At 33.8% G+C, this 23,188-nt stretch overlaps 1 protein-coding gene across 6 annotated transcripts in view; it reads left to right on the top strand.

Annotated features, from left to right (window-relative positions):
- LOC116849707 (alpha-catulin) overlaps positions 1-23,188 on the top strand; it is a 134,944-nt gene that overhangs the window by 90,928 nt on the left and 20,828 nt on the right. For 2 of the 6 annotated variants that reach the window (XM_032827115.1, XM_032827118.1), the window contains exons 3-11: positions 2,353-2,630; positions 4,761-5,003; positions 11,302-11,565; positions 12,094-12,345; positions 15,096-15,255; positions 15,343-15,461; positions 16,396-16,725; positions 19,841-20,047; positions 21,812-22,210. In XM_032827115.1, coding sequence (XP_032683006.1) covers positions 2,353-2,630; positions 4,761-5,003; positions 11,302-11,565; positions 12,094-12,345; positions 15,096-15,255; positions 15,343-15,461; positions 16,396-16,725; positions 19,841-20,047; positions 21,812-22,210 — 2,252 coding nt within the window. Of the gene's footprint in view, positions 1-2,352; positions 2,631-4,760; positions 5,004-11,301; positions 11,566-12,093; positions 12,346-15,095; positions 15,256-15,342; positions 15,462-16,395; positions 16,726-19,840; positions 20,048-20,281; positions 20,718-21,811; positions 22,599-23,188 lie in introns of those variants that run through there. The other 4 variants (XR_004379192.1, XM_032827114.1, XM_032827117.1 and 1 more) reach the window with 4 other exon arrangements.

The following is a 23,188-nucleotide window of genomic DNA, read 5'->3' as shown; positions in this document are numbered from 1 at the left end:
TAATTAATATCTCGAGATTTATTGCAAATATCGCAATATAAGACTTTTATGTTCACTTCAATCCATTATACATTTCCACAAAAATTGCAGAGAAAAGTCTGGGACACCCTGTATACACACACACACACACACATACACACAGTGCGATGTTTAATTCATCAGTATTCTCTACTATCCATTCGTTCGCGCTCGAAATTCAACCAATCCACCGAATTCGTGACAATCGACTCTCGCGGCACGATTTACACAGACGACTCTACGTGTCCTTTTTCCCTTCCACAAGCATATGTTAACACTTAATCATCCTCTCTTATGCCTTTGCGTAAACTCACGAATTGTACACATAGAAAAATACATACATTCGAGTAAATATTATTCGTGTTTCAAGTTTTTTATAAATATATATATCTGCAAATCTGTTGTAAGTGTATTCTCCTACTAAATTTAACGTTTCAATAAAAAGTATTCAATTAAAAAAAATACTCGGTTTACTTACTATATAAAGTTGAATCAACATTTTCTTGGACAAATTTTTAGGATTCTTGTAAAGAAAATTAATTCTTCTTTTTAGTACATGATAAAATAACCTTTCTTCCAATTTGTGATGAGTATATTTGAACACTATTATCAAGAACATATCCTTTTTTGCAGACAACCCTTATTTCTTAATAAGAAGGAAAGTAAACTATCGCTTTTCTTAGCAACAGAATGATATTTTTCTCTGTGTATGCTGTTATCTGTCTTTTCTTGAAGTTAATGTAAGGTCACATAAAAGCAAACGTTGCTTTTACATTTACGTAAGTTAACGAACCTAATCATGGCCTTTTATTGTTTAAGGAGACTGTAAATCTCAGTGCCATAATTTTTGTGGCGCATCAAAGGGTGATTGCTCATAAACCTATCAAACAAAATTACGTTTCTATACATCTATTTCACGTAAATCATAAATGTTAATTTGAGAGAAAATTGGATATATACACACAACATTAAAGTAGATATAAGTGGATATAAGTAGATATATAAATGAATATATATACACAATATTACAAATACGAAGAACATGATTTAAAAAATTTTTCTTACTAATATCTTATTTGTGCCTCAATTGTAAGATGCACAGATAATAGAAAGAAGTATATAGAAATGTTTAGATATATGTATATATATATCGATAGCATGACGTTTTGACAATCTATGTTATCGACATGTTTGAATTCCGTCATATGACATCCTCGAGAAGAAAAAGATAAAGATATATCGAAACGTGGGACTTGGGTAGCCTAGTTGCTAGAACGGTCATCCGGCAAGTGAAGGGTCTGAGTTCGATTTCCGGCCCAAGTCTATCTTATGCCCAATATATTTTCTCTCATTTCTTCAATAGCTTCTTACAAGTTAATTCAATAAATCTAACTAGACCTAAAAATATTAAACAAGAGAATGAGAGAAATTTCGAAGTGTGGATTTTATTGAATAGTTTGATTGACAAAGCAGTTGCCTGAATACGATACCTGCTTCAGTCGATACTTCCCTCAGTTAATTTTTTTATTTTACATAATGAAGCAGTTCCATGCAGCAAAAGAATTATGTATGAAAGTAATGGATAAAATGAAGATTTTTGTTAATATTACCTTTATTATTGCAATAAATCATTTCTTATGTCGAAGTAAAAAAATTAAGTTTGCGAAATAAATTCATTACATTTATAAAATAAAAAGATTATAACACACTTCCTCATCAATAGAGAAATATTTCTGTCGAGAAAACCACGATGAAGTAGTAAGAGATAGTAATACGAAAAAAAAGTGTGAACTTTCTTAAAATAAACAGTACTTTAAATAGTACTATAGAATGTTTTAGTGTAAAAAATAAAGAAATTTTAAGTAAAATAATTGTTTTCTTTGAACCAAACAATAAATTATTTGAACCGAAGTAAATTATTTGGACCAAATAGTAAAATTATTTAAAAAGCCAAATAAAATTTACATTAAAACTTTAATTTACATTAAAACTTTAATTTTAATATTTCTAAAAATATTTCTAAAAACACAGAAATTAAACTCTAACAAAGAACACATAAAAGTTTTAACTTTAATTTCAAATATTTTCACTCACAAATGATCAATCTTTTTTTTATTGTACGAGCAGTGTTAAATAATATTTTAATTTATATATTGTGCAAGTTTCAATAAATTTTTAACAACATCCATCTCGCTATCTCCTTAAGCAAAAGTATCTTATTATCATGACCCTCCGCGTTCAAACCTCGAATAGGTCGAATGGTTTTTGGGTGAAACATGCAGTTGATTAAGTATTGATAATCTTTTAAAAACGTTGTTTGATTGTTGTATTCAGGATCGGCGATCGAGAAATTATGCGAGTGCGCCATGGAGGACAGCCTGGCTGATCGAGGCTCTGTCGTAAGAGCTGCCAGATGTCTTCTAGGCTCGGTGACAAGAGTTCTCCTTCTGGCAGACATCGTCGTGGTCAAGCAACTGCTTCTCGCCAAGGATAAGGTCGCCCGCAGTCTCGGGCGCCTCGAAAGCGTCTCCAATTTCACCGAATTCGTCAAGGCGTTCAGCCAATTTGGAGCGGAAATGGTCGAATTAGCACACTTAACGGGCGATCGTCAGGTAAGATTTATATCCCGTGACATTTGGGCGCTGACATCTCACGATTCATTTGTCAGTAAGGATTCTATTGTGTACAATTAACTTCTACGGTAAAATCGAATCGTAAAAACTTCTGAAAACTTCTCGGATCTTTTAAGCTCTCTAGACGCGGAATTGCCAATTTTCTTTTCATTTTATACTCTTTCCCTTCTTATCAACACTTTGCGAACAGAATATATAGTTTTAATATTTTATTCAAATGTAAAATATACATTTAATAAATATATATTTAATAAATATACATTTATAATTTTTCTTAGCAGATATATATAGATTATGAAAACATTATTCCTTATGAAAGAGAACAAAATCGAATTTACACACTGAGAAAAAATATCTAAAAAATAAAAAATATTTCCTGAGTGAGTACTAATAACATATTTACTTAAAGGAATGCCACATGTTTGGAAACTTTATCGATAAAATACTAATATTTCCTGTAAATTTTATATCACATTAATTACATAGAATTACAAATATTTGTATAATGAAAGTATGTGTAAATATAACAAAAATATGTGTAAATATGCATTGATATATTATTCAATATGTGAGGAAAATAATAAAAAATTTCAAAATTAACTTTTCAAGCTGTCAGCATAAATATTAGTCTGATACAAAAGTTCTGTAGCTTGTACTGAGAGAAAAGGATGGTTAATCTAACTAAAATTATAGTTATTTTTTAACCCAACTATATATTTTTTATTGTTTTAACACGAAAATTGAAGTAGTAACATGCATATAAGATTATTATCACTAACATTACAGTAGAATTTAATAAAAAATGTTTTTTTATCATAATTTATAATTATTATTTCTCTATATGATTGTACTTACAAATATCAAATTTTTTTTTCTTACTATATCGAATGTGCGTTTGCTCTAGTAAAAAAGTTCCAAAGAATGTTGCTGTATCTTATTTTAAACTGAGTTTAGAAGCTTAAAAATATACGAAAAGTTTGTAAATAAATTTGTATATATATATATATATGTATGTATTGAGAAATAATCTCCGCTAAATATGATAAAGCAACACACGTTTATATTATATACGAATAAAAATTTTGGTAATTATTTACTTTAAAGGACACCTCGCCGATGATATTGATATATATATTGTTGAGATCAATATTCTAAGTTCGGAAAGTCTTAACTGGCAATAACTTACAGTTTATTAAAAAGTTATTAACAAAAAAAGTTTCATAATGTAATTTTCCGATACCGTGTACACATACTTAGCGAGCAATCGCTCTATCGCTCAACTAGGCTACCCAAGTTCCACGTTTCGATACATTTTCCTCTGTCTCTTCATAAGGATTCCAAAATATATGATGTTATGCAAAAATGTGAATAATATAAAGGCAATCGTATCAAAACGTTTTTTACAACTAAATTTAGAAGCTTAGAAATATGCGAAAAGTTTTCAGAAAGATTTCTATATATGCGTAATTACTTTTCTGCTAAAAATAAGACAAAAGAAAACAACATATATTTATACAAGACTTATATGTACAAAAAATATGAAAAAGGTAAATTTTTGTCTAACATGACATTTTGATAATTTCCTCTACGTTATCGATATTTTTGGAATTCATCATCCACTTTGGCTCCCTTTTAAAAAGCTTTGGCTCCCTTTTAAAAAGTTTTGGCTCCTTTTTAAAAAACTTTGGCTCCCTTTTAAAAAGAGATTTAGTAATTTCGCTATCAACACGTGTCTCGCGAGAGACTAAGGTTATATATTTGTGACAGCGATAATTCATCTTTCTTTGCTCACAGAAACAAACCAAGTTTCTCTTACATTATTACAGAGCTCCGGCACGTGTTGCACATTTCGACCGAGTTTTTACTTGCTCCGCCTAGCGCTATTTTCCCCTTACTTCATCACCCCGCGCGCAAACTACGAACCGTTTAGGAAATGATTTGTAAACACATGTTTTTAATAACTTACCACTATTGAATCGCTCTTACTATCGCAACGCGTATCAAGCTCTGCATTATTGCATAGAAGAAATACAGAGTGTTTCTGTTGGAACAGTCCGAATGAATCGTTGTAGTGAATGTGTTAATCAGACGTCATGTCTCCTTTCTCAGAACGATCTGAAAGATGAAAGGCGACGCGCGCAAATGGCGGCGGCTCGGCAAGTACTGGAGAGAAGCACCATGATGCTGCTCACATCTAGCAAAACGTGCTTAAGGCACCCTGAATGTCCATCCGCGAAGGAGAACCGAGACACCGTCTTCTGCCAGATGAGAAGAGCAATGGATCTGATACACTATGTCGTCAAGGACGGTGTATTAGATTGCAGCGAGTCGCAGTCCTACTCGAATTCACAGGTAAGCTACCTATACATTTCACAGAATGGATCGTATGAACGCCTGCAAGCTCCGGAAACATTTCTCAAAGAGATATCAACATTAATATAATTGTCTTATGTTAAATCGATACAAAAGTCATTATAGAGAGAAATTAAATCGACACAAAAGTCTTCATTATGAAGAGAAATTAAATCGTGGATTTACGAAATATTTTGTAGAAACGATTATTAATTTATATTAGATTTGATTTCCGGGTTTGAGCCACGTGGATTCTTCTTTGTTTGATTCCGATGTTTCGCGAACATTTCAGTTCGTCGTTACCGCAAAATTGAATCGCGAAATCGGTCATTAAGTAGCGATGCTAAATAATCGAGGAAAAAATATAATAATAATGAAAATGACGACCAATAAAACTAACAAGACTCTCAGATAAACAATCAACAGAAAACGAACGATCAATAGCAAGAAACAGAAACAAACGATCAAAACGCAAGATTTAATTTACAATATCTATTCAATCGTTAAATAAATCTCAATCATTTAAATGAAATATCATTATATGAAATATATAAAAATGGAGCATCTAAGATCTTTAAGAGAATCGCCTAAACAACCTCATGTCTTCTTGAGGTTTAGGTTGTCCAGTATGTAATGTTCTTTTATGTATCTGAAGTAAAAACAATTATTTTTTAAAATTTGATACGGAATAATCATGACATTTTCAACACAATATTAATAATGCACACTGTACGTATGCATATACACAAATTAAAAAAAATACATATAGGTTATGTTAGATTAAGTTAAATAGTACAGAATTACAAAAATCAAAAATTGAAAAAAATATGCGTATAGAAAACAAGAAGTCAGAAATAAAGATTTTAGTAAAAAAAACTAATCCGCCATATTAAGTCCGTTGTTTTGAATTTTGAAAATTGGACTTTAGATTCGATTCAACAACCTCAAAAACGTATAAGCAAAACTATTGAGTAGAAAAAATATGCATCTTAAAGTTTAAGCTCAAGTTAAGAATTGATCGACATTTGTAGAAACGTGCATAAATAGCTTTCGGAAATTAGAGTCTGCATGGGTTCTTATTGGCTTTCTTTTCGTTTCCCGTTAAAATTAACAACCGACGAGAACGCATAGCCTTTCGCGCTTCGCGAAATTACTCGCCAAAGAAATGCCGTAATAATCGCGGTTGCCAAACACGCCATGTTGGCCACCCGAGAGCATCCATACATCCCTCATTGTTCCGGTTGCATCGAACACGCATATACGTCCATATTGTAAGGATCAGCGAGGAAAAAGCCGTGTATAGAGGAATGTTTCCGAAAACTTGGAAGCGTTCCAAGGAGAGCATTTGTCTGCCAAATTATAATTTACGTATCGCTCGCTTAATGCACGATATAAACGACCTTGGACCGGGTGCGTCGGTGCCCTTGCAAAAGTTGTAAACGAGATATCGAAACAACCCTCCCATATACCTCCGCGACTCAAGAAACCATAAATAATGGCATGATGTCTGACCTAGCATGAAATCGATAGAGGGCGAGTTGGAAGACGATAGAGGGATCGGCAGAATATGTCCCGCGAATATCAATTACGATCACGACGCTTGTACAGTCGATTATTTACGACGATATTACGACCTCGAGAAATTTATGTGCACGCCGATAACGGGTTTATTTTAAATGTCCTCCATGTTCGTACATGCTAACATGTTCTTTGTACCATTAACATTGTTCGTTGCGAGTTATCGGCGGCGACCAGAAATCGAAAATGTCTTTAGTAAGGCATATAACGCGAAGCGTGCATTCAACACGACCCTGTATGGAAATTTCCCAAATATTTTCAAGTATAGTATATATTCCGATTAGATTATTCAAACTTGTTGCAAATAGGTACAATAAAAAATGTTGTGTTAAATTTAACACATTTCACGTGCCCCAATTTATCCACTTAAACTTTTGTGTTAATTTAGCACAAGACGAATATGTTAAAAAATAATACAAATGCTAGAAATGTAAGAAACTAACACATAAAAATTACCGACACTATCTTAAAGCAAATTTTACATAAAACTGACATATTTAAAATGTTAAATATATCACAACAAAAATGATATTATCACAGTAAGAAAAATATTCTATTATCCTTTTTTATTGCATGCTTTTAAAGTGATTTAAAGTTACCAGTTATCAGCTTTTAAAGTTATCAATAATTTTATATAAAATATTCTTAACTATATATACTCTCCAATTGATTCAATTGATATCATATTTAGAAAATTTACTGGCTATAGAATCAAACTTAGAAACTCTGCTTCTTGAATCATTTTACCTTATTTATTTCATCATTTTAATCTTGATTGTAAATACACTTTTTATTATATATATCGTAAGATGGCAAAAATATAATTTTTTCGTAAAATTAACATCTATAATACGTTAATCTATATTAAAATATAAAATGTATAAAATTTTAATATTTATATATGTAGAATTTTTTAATTTAATATAAAACATATTAGAATAACACAAACATAATTGTTAAATTATCACACAGATATGTAAAAATTTAACTGAAAAATATTAACAAAGACTATTTTTAATATAAATGTTTTTTACTGTGGTATATTGCGATACCAATTGGAGGAATTCCATTTTTATTGCAAATATAGAAATCTTGAGATTTAATTGGGTTCTGTTCCAATTTCCCAAAAATGATTAAAGTTATGATTCTAAGTGGCAAACACAAAGCTGCAGAAGAAAAGCTGCATAAAAAAATCAAAAGAAGAGAGGAGATATAAAGATTAAGAAAGTAATAATTAATACTTTTATAATTAGGATTTATAGAAATATATAGAAATACAAAGTCAGTTTATTTTAAAATATATAGACTATTATATTATTATTCTTATATATAACTTACAAACTGTTATTGTAAATAATTATAATACACCTAAATGTTTAATACGATGTTAAAATTTTTTATATTTAAAGTAAACATATATCAGATGCGTAAATTAATTCGGTGCTTTTTTTGGAAGAATTAAGCCTTTATCTACAAAAAAAAACATAAAAAATGTCAATGTTCGAAATATTTGCTAACATTTCCTAGTATTTTTCTTTATCTATCGAGAAGCACTGACAAATCTCTTCTCGAAAAAAAAAAACAACGGCTCTGAATCGATGAAATCGTCGGTGCATTTTCGAATCTCTCCCACGCTTTTAAAGTGTGTATCAACCAGGTGGTGTTGGAGCGATTGTAATAGATGCTAATCCGAACGGACTGGGTCCAGTGAATAAGCCGCATGAGGAAGAACTTTCTAGCCCAACGAATAAGTAGTATCCTTCGTCCTTTTTGAGATATGCGGCCGAGCGTTATCGTGCTAAAGACGATGCTGAGTCTCATGACCAGTAAACGGTTTTTCCTATCTATTTCGTCGCTCAAAACTGATTATTATTTGTAATACTCATTATTTGTTTGACCAGATTGCAACTACTCATAATGTATCATCCTCATATCCTACTAAATAGATAAAACTTTTTATGTGTGAATATTAAATTTCGTAGTCGATATCAACGACCAGGATCAATCCGATCCACGATTTTCTTCTTTAAGAATAATTCTATTCTGAAAGCTATTTTTCATCACCAGTAATAATTTTGTACAAGAAGTCCTGCATTCTGTATCTTGTTAGCAAGAACATCGCCATTTTAAACTCTCAACCTCTGCTTGGTCTTCGGGCTAAACTCATGCGGAATCTATCAGCCTAGTTTTTTAATTCTTTCTAGCTTATATCAGCGAACGGAAATTGATTATCGGGTTATTCCTAATTGTAACGCAAGCTCATCTTGAGTCTGAGCAAAATTTTTGTTCGACAATCACTCCTTGTCTTCAAATTTTTTCGACGCGCCGGGACGTTACTCTTCACTGGTAAAACAGAAATCACTATTCCAAAACTTTAAGTGCCATTTTTTACAGATGTTACGCATGGCAGTACCTTTACTCAAAGCTGAGTAAATCATATTTGCAGCTTTGGGCATTTTTTCAATTGGAAAGCAAAAAGAATGTAGTATCTAATATGCTGCTTTTTGGGCGTTGTCGTGTTTGATATTGTTTTGAAATTATGTTAGGTTTGTTCTTTTCAGCTAAACTGTCTAAACTGCATTAAGATACATTAAGATGATAATTAGAGGGAGATAAATATATTTGTTTAACTTATTGTACCAGTCTGTACCAGTTAAGATAGTTCAGCTAAAAAGAACAGATTGTCAGCTTCGCCAAGTCATATAGCGCATTTTAAACCTTAAAGTTTGCACTTTAAAATCCACTAAATGGCAGGAAAATATTTGAATTTAAAAAGGAGATATGATTGATTAAAAGTACCGAATTAATATGCACATATAACAATATATATTATTTTATAGGAAACATTTAAAATTTATTTAAAAAAGAGATTGAATAAAATACTTGAAAAAATTAAATATTTATATTTCTTAAATACTTGTGTTTGTAAAGAGTATGTGTAAATACTTGAAGCATCGCAGATATTTTGTTTAACATAAATATAAAATAAAAATCGAAAAGAAAGAACACTTTGAGGAAACGCATGCGCGTTCGAGAGAAAATGCAATTATTTGAGTTTTTTACTTAGAAACGCATTTTTGAAAACCTAATCCGAAATTACCCTTCTATAATCCGAATTTTCTTAAATTTTGGAAACAAAATCCATGTTTTTTTTTTAATCACAATGCTTCTAATTAATTAATGATTTGATTAATAACTCAAAATATTACGTGATTGTTTAAAATAATAGAGGAATTTTGTATTCAGTTTAATGAGTTCTACCTGCACTCACAATAACGAATTGTCGGAGACACTTGATATAATTTTATATAATTATACATTATTTTTTCCCTGACAATAGGGACAGTACTTTCCCGGAAATATTATAAAGTTATTTGAAAAGATTTCCAGTCAGAATTGTTAAATTATTCCCTAGATTTCTATTATATTTTCTGGGGAAAACGGAATTATTCTGATCGGAAACTTTTCCGAATAGTTCCGTAATATCTGCCCGGCTCGGTGTGCTGAGCTTCCACGAACAAAAAAGAGATAAAAGAATCAACAAACCTACACATAACAAGAAGTTACACGGGAACGGAATGTACGCGATGAGGAAAGTAGCAAAACTGACGATAAATAAAACCACGAATTTCAGCAGTTCGATGTGAAATTAAAATGGGCCACTTTGTACGATGAAATTGTATCGTCGTTGGCACATGGGAGAAGCGTGTATTCACGATGATACCATTGGAAAGAAGTAGCTCATGCGAACGGAATCGCAAATCGTACATCACGACGCGACTCTTCTCTCAGGGTCGAACACGCACTGAAAATCGGAGGCGAAAAATCGCGAGCGATTTGCGACGTCCCGCGTTCCCCAGTGAAATAGGGTAATTGCCGGCACGATTCTGGAGCCAAAGATTTATAAAAGTCCCGTCTGGCCGTTATATTAAAAAAGAGGGACAATGGCGATAGTTTTTATGGGCGCGGCGATGCGAAATCGCATCGTCGTCGATAAGTGGCGCCGGAACGACCGTAAAGATTGCGAATGGTCAGCCGCGCCGTGCCAAATTGCGCGCTCACAATTTGCATATCGACGCTTTCGGCGCGCCGTACACTTTAATTCCGTGCCAGATATTCCTCGCCGGCACTAAATACAGACATAGGAGAATATCCTGCGCCGCTCTCTCTCTCTGCTCTGTTGCTTCCGAACTGATGCTGCCGATTTCGTCGAAGAAGTGACACGCGCGTACAAGAGAGTAGAAGAGATTGAAAGACAAGGAGAGGGAGAAAGAAAGACAGAGAGAGAGAGAGAGAGTCGGGTCACGACGAGGGACCTTTACGCGAGTAACCGTGCTAGAAAAATATATAGTCACCCTTGTATTTTACACTTAAGTACTATCCACTCTCTCTTCTCCGCACGATATAGTCGATTCCGTAGTGATTGTAGACAACCTAGCCAAAGTGAAACGCTCCGGAGCGTGAAATGTTACCAAAGATTCGACAGCATTCGTGCTGTCTTACGCTCTACAATATTGGAAATTTTTCAAACTTTTACAACAGCAATGTTAAAACACATACGTGATTGAGTTATTTTCGTGACTGAGTTACTCCAGAGAGAAAGGGAGTGGAGGGGGAGGAAGGGAAGGAGAGGAAGAGGGAAAGAGAGGAGAAAGAGAGATATATATATTCTAGTTGACGAATTTTTTTACGATCGTGCGGCCCACGCTGTTACTTACAGAGTCCTCAGCAAGAAGACTGGGACAGTAGTACCGTTTGCTCGGCATTGAAACACTTCGAGAGGCTCGTTGAAACAACGAGGATGACCCTGCTGGGACCAGGCTGCCGCGAGACACTTACGTCCGCACTTGACACGGTGGTGGAGAGAACGCAGGACTTCACAGACAGCGCCTACACGAGCCATGAACACCGAGAAAACATCCTATTGCTTTGCGATCGCGCAAAGCTCGAGCTAAATACACTGCTACGGATCGGCAATAGTATGGTGAGTTGGTCTTCCTATCTTCTTATCTCGCAAGAGATAAGAACGCATCAGGCACTATCGAATACATGAGATATATTTAGTAATTAACATAAAATTAATTAAAGCAAGATTGTATCCTCTTGACACAAGGCAAAGTTTTCTCTACGCAAACACTTCTTGCGCTTTAGCTCTCATAAGTTCTCATAATTTTAGTAGTAATTGGATAATTAAGTTTAATTGAATCTAGTAATTAAATTCAGTGACTGTGAATTTAGTAATTAAATTCAGTAATTACATTTAGTAACTCAAATTAGTGGTACTTATATTAATCCTATTTTACTTAATTATCTAATTGCATTCTCCTAGTCTTATGTGTGTGCGTGTGTCTATACTTGTTGAAAAAGTTATCTACTAATCGAATAAAAAGTTAATGTTCAGTCGATTGTATTCGTCAAGCATTCCGATTAGAACGACCGGAATGAGTAATAATCCCCTAGTAAATCGAACGGTGATAAACGGTATGAAACGATTGACGTCGTATTCCGTCAGAATTACGAGGGTGGCGGGGGTTCACCCAGTTCAGAAATGGAACAAGCGGTGGTGGGTGTGCTACGGGCGACCAGAGACCTTCGCCAGCAACTCAGCACGACGACAATGGAACAAGCCGGTGATCTTGGACAAGTGACAAAAGCCGGCCAGGAGCTCGTGTCAACGATCAGAAATCTCGCGTTGGCCAATGACATCGACCGTCTGCAAGAGAGCAGCGACAGGTTCCACGAGTATATCGAACATATTCTCGAAGTAAGCTCCCCCGCAACGTGGCATCCACGTGTTCGCGCGTACAAGTGTCCGTTCTTATGCTTCTAAATACGAAACCTGCCATTAAAGGTCTACTGTCCATATTTCAAAAGTAATTAAAAAATTAGGAAAAATTATGAATTAATCCATATCACATTTAAAAGCAAACAGTTGACATTAATTCAAAGATTAAAAATTATTCCATTTTTAAAGATGGCATCAAATAATGTCTTAATATTGCATTAAGAAGATATGCGACCGGACGCTGTAAAAATTTTTGCGTTTTTACATTGACTACACCGAATCAGGAAATTTCTTTCGCACGCTAAAACCCTTAGAGTATGGAGCAGTGCGGAGCTGAACGCTTCATACAATTCCGTACGGATACTCATCTGATTGTTCCTATTTTATGTGGCTACAAGCCACAACGACGGTTTCCACCGATTAAATATATACACCGATGGAGAAAAGTACTAGGATATCACTTGCCTGAATATGGTTGCCATGATAAAATATTAATGTTATTTTTCACCCTTATATAGAAGATATTTGTAGTAACTATAGTACTTTGGAACTGGTCTTCTTTGCTGCCTGTTCATACGTGTTTGAACGATACTATCAGTGATGTGTGGCGTAACTAAACCCCATCGATTTCTCAACCATAGTATTTGTTCTGCAAACCACAACAGAGAGATAGCAATATTCCGTTGGTTGAGGCAACTATATATATGAGGATGTACTAACTGAGAAGATTACGTATTATAAGAACTGTCGCTGTAAAGAACTGATAGACAGGTATATAATAACAGCAAGCTTTTAATATCATATCTATTTAATTTGAAATCACGTATTCTCTTTAAGAATACGTGAATGTAACAACCATAGCAGTTCTCTTAGTGCTTACAATACTCTAAGGGTTAAAATACACGTTCTAAGAAAATCACAATACTTTTAGCGAAAACGAAAAAAATTAAAATCAGCTGTTAACTTAAGGTTTCTTAAAATAATTTCTACTTTATATAAAAGTATAATTCTACGATTAGCACATAAGAAAGAAAATGAAATTTAGAGAAAGCATCAAATGTCAAAGAAAACTGCGTACATAAATTTCAAATATAAAGATGTAGGTAAAAAAGCGGTTTAGCTATACATAGTTAATTCACGGATACTGCGTTAGCGGTGTTAGTAAATATACATATACACACATATTAACATAAGTCTAATATGTATACACACATACTATATGAAGTCAAGCAAAACATCACTAACGCCTCTCATATGATTCTATGTAAAGAATTGGAATTAATTTTGACCGGACTTTTCAAGATTATTTTAAGATCAAGTAAATATTACTATCTTTTTTTTATCACGATATCCTACAATTTCTATTCAAAACATTTTTTTATATCTTTCTTAATTTCTGAAATATTCAACTATATCGATTAAAATGGGACACTTTATATTATATTTCTATATCAGTACGATTTAAAATATTCTTAAGTAGAGTGACATCAAGTCATGTATTAATGACATATTATTGACGTTAGAGACGTCATTAAAGATCTGCAAAAATCATGATAGAAATCTCTCGCAGAGAGCCACGAAATAGGCAAAAGTATTTAACGTATCTTATACAGAAAGAAAATCATCTTACATTTATAATATTTATAATATTTATAATCAAACAAAAAGGAGAAATATCTACAAAAAGCTATACCGTGTTTTCTTAGAAAAAATTATTTGAATGAATATTCGGAGTACGGTGCAGCACAAGCATCTATATTTTTATTTATTACAAATTTTCAAAAGTCTAAATGCAAAACTGGGCTTTGTAGCACTCTTACTACTTATGTAAGATATCAAAAAAGTTTGGTAAGCAAATATATCGGTGAAGCGAAATATGCCAAATTATCATGGAAAGTGTACCCAACTGTACTAATCTGCAGCTGTTACGTCCGCGCTGTATTAGTATTCGTGTGTGTATGGATATACATTTACACACATAAAACGGTATTTCGCGCTCTCACCGCATGAAGCCTCCATAGTCAAATCAGGATTTGCTTTTTGACTCCTGCAGACCCTTAAGGAGATGTCTGAGTACTTTCAGTAGCTATAGAATGTAGATAAAAAGGAACAACGTACCATATACATAGTAGTAGTTTACGGATACTGAATTATATATTTTGCAATATGTCATTAATACATGACTTGATGTCACTCTGCTACTTAAGAATATTTTAAATCGTACTGATGTAGAAATATAATATAAAGTGTCCCATTTTAATCGATATAGTTGAATATTTCAGAAATTAAGAAAGATATAAAAAAATGTTTTGAATAGAAATTGTAGGATATCGTGATAAAAAAAAGATAGTAATATTTATTTGATCTTGAAATAATCTTGAAAAGTCCGGTCAAAATCAATTCCAATTCTTTACATAGAATCATATGATTTTTTAATATAAATAAATTTCTTTGGTATTATTCATTCTGCATACAAAAATACTAGGATCATTGAGAAATGAATAATTTTCGAGATATTTTACATTTTGTCTCAATATCATGTTTTTCAGCATGAAATATGAAATATCTCCTAAAATTTCCACATTTTTCAATAATCTTACCCTAATATTTTTGTACACAAAATAATGAGTAAAATCAATCTTAGAAACTTAAAAAAACAAGCGAATATATATATAAAATTTCTATGTAATTAAATTCTAAATACCGAATCTCTTTTCTCTCCTCTGCAGGTGTGCAAACTTCTCAGACACGTTGCACTCTCGGAATCGCTGCAAGTGTCGGCGAAGTTTACGGAAATCAACTTGAGAATATACGGCCCTCAAGTAGTAACAGCCGCGCACACGTTGGCCAGGCATCCCACTAGTAAGATAGCCAAGGAAAATCTTGAAGGTAAGTTCGATATAAAATTTAAAGTTAAGCAAATATCATGGCAAAATTTCGTCGCAAATCCATCTCATGTTTTCGCGTATTTTACAGTATTCGCCGACATGTGGCAGTGGCTCATGACTGACGTAACGACAGTGGCGAAAGATGTCCTAGAACTCAGTCAAAACCGGCCGGAGAAGCAAGTTTACATGTCTTTACCGCGACCTGGGGTACGTAAATAATAATTACCACGCGAAACAAACAGACATATTTAAACAATCAGTATATTCTATTGATAATAAATCTATTTTAATAATAAACTAGTACATTTTTTGAATGACATTGAATTTACAGTCAAACTTTTCTTAGCAAAAATGTCGAGATACCAATAGTTTCCAAATTTATATTAAAAATAACTTTCTGGAGAAAAATTGAATAAAATAATTTTTATAAAATTGTTAATTTAATAACTTATAAAGTTTTAATTTAATCTTTATTTCAATAGTGATATAATAATTTTTAATTATTTTAATTTGTTAGCAAAATGTCACTGCACTGAGAGAAAAAATATCTAAGAAATAAAAGTATTTATTCAGTGGATACTAATATAATAACATATATATATTTACTAATATAAAACATTTTTCAAATGAGGAAATACATTTTTTTAGAATTTTAGCTTTTTACGAAAGCAATTGTTTATTACATTTAAATAAAAGAATTTAGATTTAAGTAAACATGTAATTAATATCACAGAAAAAAAATTAATTGCGGTAGCAAGAAACTGAGTGATAGTTAAATCTCGTTATTGTATATAGATAGCTACCAGTATAGCTGCTAGTAGGCATATATTCAGCTACGAAACCGATGTAGTAGCAACAGTAACAAAAGTTTTATGGCAGTAAATTTTTGGTTACAGCTACAAATACATTTTCAGCAAACCATGATTAGCTACGGCAAAGAAGCCATTTTTTCCATATATCCACGGAATAAATACTTTTTTATTTATTAGATATCTTTTCTCTCAATGTACTTTGGTTACTTTCCAATTTTTTTTTTAATTACGTTCGATTGGATGATACTTGTACACATCTGACAGTAGAATCAATTAAGTCGACAAAACGAGACGAGACAAAACGATGAGCAAACGTTGCAACATTTCAGAAACACGGTACGACAAGCAAACCGTTGAAGCCGGTGCGATTAGACAGCGAGGAGCAGGCAAAAATCGCCAAGGCGGGCCTCGAGATGAAGCTGATCACCTCGGAGATGGACGCCGAGACAGAGAAGTGGCAGGAAAGCGGAAGTGCCCTGGAGGAAAACAACGACATCGTGAAACGAGCAAAGAACATGTCCTCGATGGCGTTCTCTATGTATCAGTTCACGAGAGGCGAAGGCGCCCTGAAGACCACCCAGGACCTATTCACCCAAGCTGAGTATTTTGCCGAGGAGGCGAACAGATTGTACAAGGTTGTGAGACAATTCAGTTACCAGGTACGTGCCGGCTAGCACGCCGACGTAGATCGAAAAAGAAATGACACACATTTTTATATATAATTGGACTGATGTTGATATATATTATATATATACATCACCCTCTTTACTTACGATCATTCTTTTACCATTATTTATTATACGGACTCTATATTGGACTTGATTCCGAGTTTCTTGATCCTTGCTATATTGGGAATCTTTTTACTTACATTACGCTATTGAGTTTCGTTTTTTCGTAAGTCGCAACGTCGAAGCTGCATCGAGTCTGCGTCGACTTATTCACTTAATCATTAAGTGCTACCGATTAACATTATTACTAAAGATTTTCTGGTGAAGGTTAATGAATTAATTTCATTGGCTACGTTCAGCAGAGAAAGCTGCTTTGCAACTGCTGTAAAATTCGTGAACCTAATTAGGGTGTGCTCTTCATCTTGGCTGAATCTAAGAACATATATATATATATCAGATTCACGAATTTTACAATAAATGTAAACTAGCTTTCTGTACTAAACGTAGTTATTATCACTTCGATGTGTCGCACAACGGGAACCTCAACGTATGTAGAACAGAATACGTATAAATTTCATTTGTATTACGATACGTTGAAAATAGATATACGTCAATATGACACTTAATTGGGAACTGTCGAAACCTCATTTTTATCCAAAAGACGCAAAGGTAAAAATTGATAAGATTTCGTAAATTTGCCCTAACCGATAGGTAACTGTGAAAAAAAGAGAGAGGAAGAAAAAGAGAAAAATAGAGAGAGTGGGCGGGGGGAGGGGGGAGGGAAAAGATTAAAAACTTGGGAGACCTTAAGTAAATTGAAAGACGAAAGGTGTCGCGCTTGTATATGTGAGAGTATCACTTAACGCTACTATAGACTAGAAGTAGCTTCGACACGCGTGATTAGCATTAGATATGTTCGAATTAACACGTTTGCTGCCCTTTCGACCCTCCTAGCTAGAGGCCGGACATATATATATAGTCACCTGAAACCATTTTGATCTCTCTATACTCTTCTTAAGAGAAACAACAAAACGCTAACCTTGTAATATATTCTGTATTATACGACCCTTTTTACCCTCGCTCTTGAATGCCTCTATCCAGGTAACTTTTTCTCTCTTTACTTTAGACCCTTTTGGACTAATAGAAATTACTTTCGCCTTATAAAAATCTCATTCTCATTGCCATATATACATATATACATATATAGCGCTCTCTCTGCGCCGTCATTGCTCCACTGTTGTTAAATGTTGTCGTTACATTGTACATACTATCTCTCTCTCTGTATATACGTACGTATATATTGCTATGCTAACATCACGCACGTAGGGTCGCCTGTCGATCATTACGAATGACGTAGAAAACCGTTTTGTTTCGGGGAATGTAGATGAGCGTAAAGGAGAAATGTCGGAAATGATCCTAAGTAAGTGCCCTAAACGATAATAATCGAGAAAGGGCCACGGACTGATCATCCCATCGAACTGACGTGACGATTCATTGCATATTCGTACGAGAATCACGTTCGTAGTAGCAAGTAATGGTTGAAACTCATACGGAACATGGAGCTGTTCCTTGCCTGTAACATTTTGCAAGACGTGATTCTCGGTGTAATATAATCCAACTGCTGTTCAACGAAAACGCATAACGTATGTTACGTTTGCGCATCACGTCATTTGAATTGTCACAATGAACATTCACGATTTTGTTAGCGAATCTATTTTGTGTACATACATTTACGACTCTTTTGTGTACGATTAGTAAGGTGTGTTTTAGATGCTACGGGAATGCTTCCGTCTATGGACGACGTCTATGTGCATTGTGGTCCCTCTCCTTCCACTATCTGGGGCATGAGTATTATGTCTCAAAGTTTCTGCCAGCTTCCAGCATTGCGTACCGTCGCTTTTTCTTTTACTCAATGTTTGAGAATTAAGTTTTGCGATAGTTTACCGCGTGAGACTATATACATATTTAAAAAAACGAAATGTTAACAATTAACAAACAAATGTAAATATCTGAAAGGTTTATTTGTCTTTTCTCAAACGTTGGTGCTTATACGATCGAGCATTCATAAAACGCACGCCTTGTAAAAAAAATAATCTATACGAAGGAAGCTCGCAAAAACGACAAGGTCTGTACTATTTCACTGCCACTTCACACAAGTCACTCTGATATTTATCTCGAGCAACTTTTATGTTCTGTTGAAAGTCTTGCATTGTGTTCTACTAGGACAGATAGACGATCTTTCAGTTAACTTCTTAGATGCAAACTTCTGAGTATCTACGATACGTAATACTACAAAGTGTTTATTATTAGCCATTCAATAAATTGCAAACAATAGAAACAGGCATTGCTTTACAGAATCTCGAAGAAATGCGCTAAATATGAACAGTAGTGGCATCGCAAGGTAAACATGTTCATAAATTCTCAACGATTATTAATACGTAATCTCGCTCTTTTTATTATTTACTTCGTAATAATATCACAACTACATTATAACAAGGGTAGATATAATGGCAAATGCTGTAAACTTTTTACAAACTTACATAATTGATATGATACGCACCTAAACGTTTTAACACGACAATTACATTAAAAGAATAATTTTTTGCTACACGAATAAATAAAAAAATACGACAAGTTAGAATATTTACTCATTCGTGCAGGATAAGTCACCTAATAATAGATTCTAAAATATTTCTATTTTTTTTTTATATATTAGAAGAAAGTATGTAAGAAATAAATTGTGTGATTGGAAAGATTAATTGTAATCACAATATTTATCCCTTCCAACCACGCAGTTTTTTTTTTTCTTCTTACACATTTTTCTCCAATATAAAAAAGACAACAGGAGTATTTTATAATCTAACCTTAAATGACTTACTCTGTATATTTATTTTTTGATCAATCGTTGAAAAAACACTATATTAGCTTTTTGCATAGTATTAAAATTATACTCGATAATCAGAATCAACGATCGCATACGGATTTATTAGCTCACACGCATTACCAGCAAGTGCCATTTTCGAATCGCTGAGAATTAGGCGTGAGCAAGTTTGCCTTGCGACACGAACGAAGACGTAAGTTTGTGTACGATGTTACATGGGCGCAGGTACCCGGTGGGCCGCACAAGAAAGAACTGTTGGAGAATCTGGACCGAGTACCGACCTACGTCCAGCAACTCCAGTTTACCGTGAAGAACCCCACCGTTGGCAAGGCCGCTACGTTCACAAAAGTCGACAACGTCATACAGGAAACGAAAAATCTCATGAATGTGATCTCGAAGGTGGTCACAACGTGCTTCGTCTGCGCCACAAAGGTGAGCCGCGGGCATACGCGATACGCCCGATCGGTCTGTTTATTAAGTAGACAAAGACGCACGTTTGCGCACATTTCTTTTATTACTAAGTTCGTTTGTATCGGATGTATTTGCACTACTATCGATAAGAATCACTCTCGAGCGGTACGAGAATACTTTCATTCATTCTCATGGAACTTTGATATCGTGTTTCTCATTAAGCATCTGCAAATATGACAATTTCTGTACTTACAGGTAATAGTTTGTGCCTTCCAGAATGATTTAACAATACGAACAGAGAAGTCGTACTTAAAAATTATTCGTAGTAAATTATACCGAGAAAGAAAGAGAGAGAAAGAAAGATAGAAGGAGAGAGAGAAACGATGGAAATCGTCTATTTATCCTGTGCGAGTAGTTGTTACGCTAGACCGTTTGCCGTCATCAGCAATCGAATGTTAGGGTAAAACTAAGGTGATCAGATTTTCCTAGCCCTAAATCTGTTGCACTTAAATATGTCGGGGGGTGAAGGAGGAGAGTTAAGAAGTCACTGAAAATTATCAATATATATGCATACACTTATGAAACAATATTTTAATTATAGATAGATATTTTATTTATTTATATTTTATTTTAAAAAAATTAACAACAGTAAATACGTACAAAATATATATAAAAATATAAACTATTGCTAAAATAAAACCGTTGTTATTTTTATAAGAGAAAGGAGAGAGTTAAAAAGTCACTAAAAATTATAAATATATATATATATATATATATATATATATATACACTTTTATGGGACAATTTATTTACAGATATGAAAAACAATTTAATAATAAAGACATACAGTAAAAATAGAAGCTATTACTAAGATAAAACTATTGTTATTCTTATTTCAAAATAAAAAGAACAAGCAAAGCTATATTATATCTTATTACCAAAGTTGTGAATATTCTTGAGCTCTTTTTTTGTCAGAAGTATCTTAAAAATCTTCTATGAACTGATAAATCGGGACAATATGAATTCGATACAATTCGGTGATCCGGATAGCATTCGAAAAATCCGAGACTATCCCGAGAAAAACGAGATATCTAGCACCTTAGTAAAATATACAATTATTGATCCTCCTTAGTCATTGACACTCTAGAAAAGCTTGGTTTTTCTTGCGACCAGTGCTGGTTGTTCTGTTTTAATTGTGAAGTTCTCTTCTAGAATCATTGAGTGCAGACAAGAAGTTTAACTGCAATGCTGATTGCATCGAAAACCAGTTTTTCTATACCGATAAAAAATGTTGTGATATTTGTAACTATAATCACAATAGAGAAATTATTACAATAATTTATAGTCACACAAGAGAACTATTTTTAATTAAATTTTACTATAATGTTAATGATAATAATTTTATATGCATGTTACTATTTTCATATATTAAAATAACCCAAAAAAAATGAATGGAGCCAAAAATAAGTGCAATGTCAGTTAAATCAGCTATTTTTCTCTCAGCGTAGAGTGTCAATGACTAAAGAGATATCAATAATTGAATGTTTTGCCTTACATCCGCTTTGGTGAGTCGAATAATACTCGACGGTGATCTCATAATAATTGAGACGCGGTGTTTCACGAGCTTCCGTGTTCTTGCCAAAGTCATGACCGGAACGTATTCGCGTTCAGGTATTCGCACAGGTGCGCGCGCGCGAACACGCAGTCGCAGAGACGTCGGGAGCCAGACGCGTTAGAGACTAAAAATCGAGTATACATCTGTCCTTCCGTTTATTCACCGCCTAGCACAATCTCGTGATGCCGCAATATGTGGAGCTCAGCCCGACGACGTTGCCTGGCCAAGCCGAAGAGGACTGTTTGTACCCGATTAGCCCGCAGTTGTTACCCTCCACGAGTCCCTACGTGCAACCCCATCCGCTCACATCCGCGCAATTTCACAGTATTCTGAAACCGCCCGGCCTGAACCTGGCTCCCTTCAACTACGCCACCCTGCCGAACATGGCGACCACCGCCAACGCGGCGTCTCGGAATTCCACCTCCTTTATACATCCGTCCGTTTTACCGTTCACGACGTCCGGGCCACCACAACCGCAGCCGTACTGCCTGCAGAATCTGCAGCTCCTGCAGCTGCAGCTGCACCACGCACAGCTGCAGCACTTAAGACACGCAACGCTACCGAGATAATACAGCCACCTTGTAATGTGTCGTGCCGTGTCGCACACACGTGGCACGGGTCACCGTCGAATACGTATCACGCGCACGCACACGTCGAGAACACTACACGTTCTTTCGTACAGGTTCGACCTTGGTTTCGTTTCAGCTTTTCCGTTGCTTCCGCGCAATTTCCACCCTTGGTTCGCATCACGCATGGCGGATCGAATCGTTTAGTCGTTATCTCGACGACAATAACAATGCTACGTAATTTACGAATCTCGCATATATTAATAGAAAAAGTGGTACCTGTGATTATACAATTGCACTGTGAAGTAATTACTGTCAATAAAATTGTTTTAGTAGTAAGTACCACTATACACACAAGGAGAGAATTTTATAAAACAATAATTTCATATAAAAGATATATAAATATACTCATATTTTTATAAAATTTACATATATTTTATATATATATATATATAATTTATATATAATTCTATTTTATCTATATTTACATAATATAAATTTTATATTAACAATTTTTGTGAAATAATAAAAATAATAAAAAATTATAAACATTACTGTAGAATTTCGTAATTGAGAAACATATTGACATTCTATTTTAATTTTTCATCCTTTTGTTTTTCATATGTATTATTTATATTTTAGAAAGTCTATTTTACAAAAAATTTATAGTATTCCTTAGAAAAACTTTAGTGACAGAATACTTCTGTATTACAAGAAAACCTGGCAAAATTAAAAAGCATTTATATAAAAAAGTTATATAGAAGAGACCGGGTCTGGTTGTCACACTTTTTGCATACTGATTAAAAAAGAGATGTATACAATATTTTTTTTAATATTATGTACATTTTCATATAAGTACAACCTTTAAATAAAATAAAAAATAATATCGTTATGTATCTTTATACACAAAAAAGTTATTAAAGTTGTGCAAATATGACTATCCACCTCATATCCAGAATTGGTTATCACATATCTTTGATG

Source organism: Odontomachus brunneus, unplaced genomic scaffold, assembly GCF_010583005.1.
Source record: "Odontomachus brunneus isolate Ranch 3 - 2012 unplaced genomic scaffold, Obru_v1 Obru_scaffold_124, whole genome shotgun sequence".
NCBI classification, from domain to species: domain Eukaryota; kingdom Metazoa; phylum Arthropoda; class Insecta; order Hymenoptera; family Formicidae; genus Odontomachus; species Odontomachus brunneus.
This window is presented reverse-complemented; position numbering and strand designations above follow the sequence as displayed.